This window comes from Otolemur garnettii, unplaced genomic scaffold (assembly GCF_000181295.1).
Source record: "Otolemur garnettii isolate 467f Iridium unplaced genomic scaffold, OtoGar3 scaffold00042, whole genome shotgun sequence".
NCBI classification, from domain to species: Eukaryota; Metazoa; Chordata; class Mammalia; order Primates; family Galagidae; genus Otolemur; species Otolemur garnettii.
Genome location: NW_003852437.1, coordinates 11,372,866 through 11,378,880, shown reverse-complemented (window position 1 = coordinate 11,378,880; position 6,015 = coordinate 11,372,866). Strand labels below are relative to the sequence as shown.

The 6,015-nt window shown below is 39.9% G+C and overlaps 1 protein-coding gene across 3 annotated transcripts in view; it reads right to left on the bottom strand.

Annotated features, from left to right (window-relative positions):
• Positions 1-6,015, bottom strand: part of MAP7 (microtubule associated protein 7) — a 181,837-nt gene that overhangs the window by 34,450 nt on the left and 141,372 nt on the right. For all 3 annotated transcript variants that reach the window (XM_023513523.1, XM_023513524.1, XM_023513522.1), the window contains 2 exons: positions 3,824-3,987; positions 2,568-2,685 (listed from right to left, as the gene is read on the bottom strand). In XM_023513523.1, the coding sequence (XP_023369291.1) occupies positions 2,568-2,685; positions 3,824-3,987 (282 nt within the window). The remainder of the gene's footprint in view (positions 1-2,567; positions 2,686-3,823; positions 3,988-6,015) is intronic.

Genomic DNA, 6,015 nt, shown 5'->3' with positions numbered 1-6,015 from the left:
AAACATTTTTCTGTGACTCACATTTACACTGAACTGAGGGGCTGGTAGGGTGATTCTAACATAAGGAGAAGATTTAGGGTAAATCATCAGAAGGATAGCAGTTGGGCGGCGCCTGTGGCTCAAAGGAGTAGGGCGCTGGCCCCATATGCTGGAGGTGGTGGGTTCAAACCCAGCCCCGGCAACAAAAAAAAAAAAAGGAGCATCCTAATGATGAAATGTGAGGTCCAGAGCATGAGGAGGAGAAAGAAGGGTCATTTCCAAGTGAATCTATGGCAATACATTTCCTAATACTGCTTTACATGTTAAGCATTAGTTGGGGAAAATGTCCCCAGAGGCCCACTCTCAGGCAGATTCTCAATAGGTTATTAAAACACACTTAGTTCTGCTTCAGAGAAAGTAGAAAAAGTGAGCTAGACAGGCTTTCTCATCCTAAAAACACTGTGAATAGTAAAACATCTAAATCTGCCATAGATGGTTAAAAGATGTAGGGATATCATGAATTTGCTATATTACTTAATATATGAATCATTTTTATTCATTTCTTTTTCACTGAACAAAACAAATTCCCCCAGAATATGTGAAGAATATGTATAAATGCTACTTAAGTAAAGTATGTTAAGTATAAGTATATAAATGCTATTTATCAAGTATAAAAGTATACTTGATAAAGTATATCAAGACCAGTGGTACTTGATATTAGCTAGCACTTGGACGAGATTTCAATTTTAATATGAACTATGTCTAGGATTTGCTGGTCAGCAAATATTGACTGAGTACTCATGACACAGCAGGTTTTCAAAATGAGTGAGACTTGGTTGCTGCTCTCAAGATCACAGTAGATCATTTTCTGATCTTTGAGACAGTTCTAATAAGTTTGTCACGAAGTAATCCCAGATAGACTTCTCTGTTCTAGTATAGGAACAATTTGCTCTGATTCACAGATCTTCTTAAAATGGATTTTATCCAACAGCTCACAAATGCCATACTGGTTTCTCTGGCTCTGAGTGGCAGTAATAAAGGTCATATACATATTAAAGGTCTGAGTGTGGAAGCAAAGAATTAAGGCTAAGCAGCTTTATCTCCCCTCAGAAATATCTGGTGATCTACACCACCAAACATGAAGCTAAGTAAAAGAAAATGTTTATTTAAAAAAAAATATAAAAATAAAGGAAAATGTTTATAAAAATGTATACCTTGACATCTTTTCTGCATAGAATGTATACACCAAACTAACCCTAAAATGCAACATCCCAGGTAAATGGTCACAAATTGGATATGGGTCCCACCTACTGCCACTGGGTTGTGAAGAGCTAAGATAATAAAGTGCTGTCAAATTTGGTTCACTGTCACAGGCAAGTAAGTTGTGGAGATAATTCTTTTGATTAAAAAAAAAAATAAAGGGGTTATAAAAGATACATAGAATATTAGGAAGAAAGAGAGCAACAAAGAAAAATCCACCGTTACTTAGATTAAAACTGTAAGCGGCTATAGTGGTACTGACTGGGGAGAAAGGGAAAGATAAACTGAATGTACTTTGATCCCAGGTATTTTTTTTTTTTTAGCTAAAACACATTTTTTAAAGGTTTTATCCAAAATGATCATTTAAAGAGAAAGCAAACATGCCACATGTAATTAATTACTTTATTTCAACACCTTTAAGTCACCTGAGTCTACTGCCACGCTTAAGAAACACTGTGCCAATCTCAGATCTAGGTCTATGCAACAGGACATTAAGCATGCATTATGACTAAGGTGGTGATGGTACAGCTATTGATGAACTGGCCCTAGGTCTGAGGTGCTAGCTACAGGTCAGGCAATCAGCAATCATAGGAATGTCTGTACCAGATTTCCTAGTACCACCAAAAGTTGTGCAGTGGTGGTCCAGGCCTGCTAAATCGAGAAAGGTGAATGATGATTCAACAAAACCACCTGGGGACAGAATGTAAGACAATGATTTTTCAAAGCAAATTTTAAAGAATCATTAGACTCACACAAATGAAAAAGAACTGACATACTATGCAGAATTCAAGGTGTATTGAATTTACAGTACAAAAATAAAACCTTTCTGTAAGCCTAAATTTCAGTATGATTTTTATATTCATTCAAAAAGGAAATAGCTTAGACATCTACTATTTCTAGCTTAATCAAGCTACACATTTTCTTACAGAGAATTTGTGTTGCAAATAGCTTAGGGTCAGGATACATAAGCTCATGGTATTGATTTTGATCAGTCCACTAAACTGATTTTTTCAGAGTAAAAAATAAAACTGATTAAAACCTATTCCTTAATCTTGAAACTAGCGTGTTTATTTAGAAACACTGCATAGATTTCTCTCTTTAAGGAATTTGTAACACATGAGAAAAGCGGCCTGTGTTAAAGGAAAGTGAGAATCTTATCTTCTTACCTCCATCACCCTCTTATCCTCAAATGGTAGAAGCATCATTTAATTGTAGTTTAATTATTTTAGAATTTTTGTTTTGCAAACATAGATTTTGGAAAAAAAGAAAATGCATTTTGCTTTCAGGGAAAAAAATACTGGCTGTGAAAGTGGTTGCTATCTGTTTACCTGCACTGTGGATGCTGGGGCTCGCGTGGAGAGAGCCTCCCCACGACCACCGGTTGTGCTTCTGTCGTGGCTTCTGGCTCCGCTCCATCGTGCGCCGCACAACAGCTTCATGGCGTTCCTTAAAGAGAACAGAGGTGGTGAGGCTCAGATGCAGTCTGGCTGTTTGAAGCATCTTCAACTTAAGGCAGAGAAGAGTGAGGAGTACTACTTAAATTTCCACCCACCTACTCCTATCTGTTTGCTAACTTCTACACCTTATCTTAAGGGGGGAATGTCAATCTGCGAAGGTTACTAAAATCATCAGGTGCTAGTTCTTAAAGCCCTGGGTGTACAACAGGCACTCAACAGGCACTCTGCTTAGCTTCGGGTCACAAACAACCCTTACTGCTGGGGTGTGATGCCTTTATTAACACACAGAATCAAAGTAGTGTAGGTCTGGCTCGGCGCCTATGGCTCAAGTAGCTAAGGCGCCAGCCACATACACCTAAGGTGGCGGGTTCGAATCCAGCCTGGGCCCACCAAACAATGATGGCTGCAACCAGAAAAAATAGCCGGGAGTTGTGGCAGGCTCCTGTGGTCCCAGCTACTTGGGAGGCTGAGGCAAGAAACTCGCTTGAGCCTAGGAGTTGGAGTTTGCTGTGAGCTGAGATGCTACGACACTCTACCCAGGGGGACAGCTTGAGGCTTTGTCTCAAAACAACAACAACAAAAACAAAAACAACAAAGTAATGTAGGTCTGAGCTTGACCTGATGCCTCACACATATGGTACCACATTTAAAAAACAGTTCACAATCTGAGGATGTGGGTAATCCTGACCTCCTGACTTATTGAGTTTTATGACTTCGTGTAATTTAACTTACCTGTTCTAAGTTTAAATTTCTATTTTTGCAAAAACTAATGTCTAAAACTTACTCAAGAGTTGAATAAGGGTTAAAGGCAATAATTTATGTGAAATGCTTGCAAATGATAAAGCCCTATGGAAACCCAATTACTTGCAGTGATGAACTAAACATGAATAAGTCACAGGTTTAGACTAAAGAACCAGGCTTCTAAAGTTTCTGTGGCAGTAATAATCATCGGCCCACTGTCTACCTGACTCTCATACTCCAGCCTCCCTAGAAACTGGCACCTGTAAAGCTGATGACCCTGAAACAGCCTTGCTGTGCGCCCTGGCACCTGACCAGGCAGTCTAACAGGAAGTCGACTTCACTTCCCAAAAAGGAGCTCCCTGCACCCTCCTGGGAGGGCGGCTCACCTTGTCCTCCTCGAGCCTCTGCCTCCGCTTCTCCTCCACGGCCGCCCTCCTCCGCTCCTCCTTGAGCCGCTGTTCCTCCAGCCTCTTCTTCCGCTCTTCCAGGTGCTTCTCATAGTGCTGCCTGGCACGCTCTTCTCTTTCTAACCAGACAACTTCCCTGGCAGCTTTTGGGAGGAGAAAATGAGGAAAATCAAACACAGGCAGGTTAAACAGTTAGGGATGTGTTAAGTGGTCCATGTTTAAAAAATACAGTTTCTTTGGTTTTGTGTTAACCAAGTATGGCTTTTGCTTTCCTCAAATTTCCAGTAAGAATGCACTACTGTAACTTTTTAGCATAATTTTATATGCTAACAATGAGGTTGAAAAAGAGACACTGAATTCTACTCTTTGGGAACCCAGACGGTGATCTGGTTTGAAGGCATCAGTCACAATCAGTCTCAATTCTTGTACTGACAGAATCCCCTCAAAATCAATGGTCTAGGCTCAGCGCCTGTGGCTCAAGTGGCTAAGGCACCAGCCACATACACCTAAGGTGGTGGGTTTGAATCCAGCCTGGCCCACCAAACAACAATGATGGCTGCAACCAAAAAACAGCCAGGCGTTGTGGCCGGCGCCTGTGGTCCCAGCTACTTGGGAGGCGGAGGCAGGAGACTCGCTTGAGTCCAAGAGTTGGAGGATGCTGTGAGCTTTGATGCCACCACACTCTACCCAGGGGGACAGCTTGAGGCTCTGTCTCAAAAAAACAAAACCAAACCAAAATCAATGGTCCATCAGAGTACGTGTATCACCGAGTCAGCAAAGGGATATGAGGGACCCAGTAAGCAGACTACCTTGCGTCTGAGGAGCTCACAATCTATAACAGACAGATAAATTTCAACCACATCTAATGCTGAATAAAGATGCACAACCCCAAAAATACTGTTCAACAACAGGATGCTTCTTTTCTTCTTTCTATAATACAGGTTCCTTCCTCATTTTAGGGGAAAATATGCCCCACAAAGCTATTTTCTTTGATATAAAGCTTCCTTCAGCCTGATAACTAAAAACATCTATGACTTATTAACACTGTAGGCAAGTAGCCAACAAAATTTAGAGTGAAAATCTTGAAGACACTGCATAGTATAGAAATGAAAATGTCACTTTTTAAGAGAAAAAAACAATTCAGAACATTTCAGTTTCTTCTACATGTTTAATATTAAAGACTCTACATTTCTGACACCATTGAATCCTAGCAAAGTTAGTCATTTGAGGAGACAAATCTACTGAAAAGGATCTGAATTGACTTGACTTTAGTGGAAAGAAAAGGGCAAGGACAAATTCAAGGTGAGTCTGTCTTCCTGACATCATTCAGGGTGGTGTGTATAGAGAACTGGGATCGGTTCTTCCAGCAGCTCTGCCACTAACAGGTGCTGAGACTTTGGACAAGTCCACCTCCATTTCAGTTTCCTCTTGTCTAAAATGAGGGTGCTGATCTTAAAGGTTCCTCCCAATTTTAAAAGCCCATTTTTTCCAAAGAAATTCTCAGATTCAAGTTAACTATTTACTTTAAGAAGAAGCACATAGTATGTGGTCAATAAATATTTAATGAATGACTAAAAAAAGAAAATACTGTGTACTGTGAGAACACAACTTACAAGTTAACAGATGGAGAACATAATTCTGACACTTTAAGACATGCTTACCTTTATCACACACACTCATGCACATAATTAATACCTTTTGGATTTTCTGTATGGTGTTCCCTTATTGGCAGGCATTTAATGGTACTGTTCATTTTAATTCATTTATAAAGGTGAATTGACAGTGACAGATTTTGTCAAAGTTTAAACTTTACAGAACATTAGAAGGTAAATGACCATTTTCCTTTAACTTTGGACCTTCTTATCTTTTACTTCCATCTTTTTGACAAATGTACACCAAGGATATTACACCACAGGATACCTATTATTTTGCATCTTGCTTTTTTCACTTTAATACATTTTGCAGAGCATTCCACATCAACACATGTCCTGATCCATTCACTGGCAACTGTGCGGTCTTAGGCAAACTACTCAAACCCCTTATGCCTCAGTTCTATCAGGGTAAGTTGTGAATAAAAACTTGCCCACAGAAGTAAAAACCTACTTCACAGTGAGTCTGTGAGGATTAAGACAATAATTACACTTAAAGAACAGTAGTTTGGCTCGGCGCCT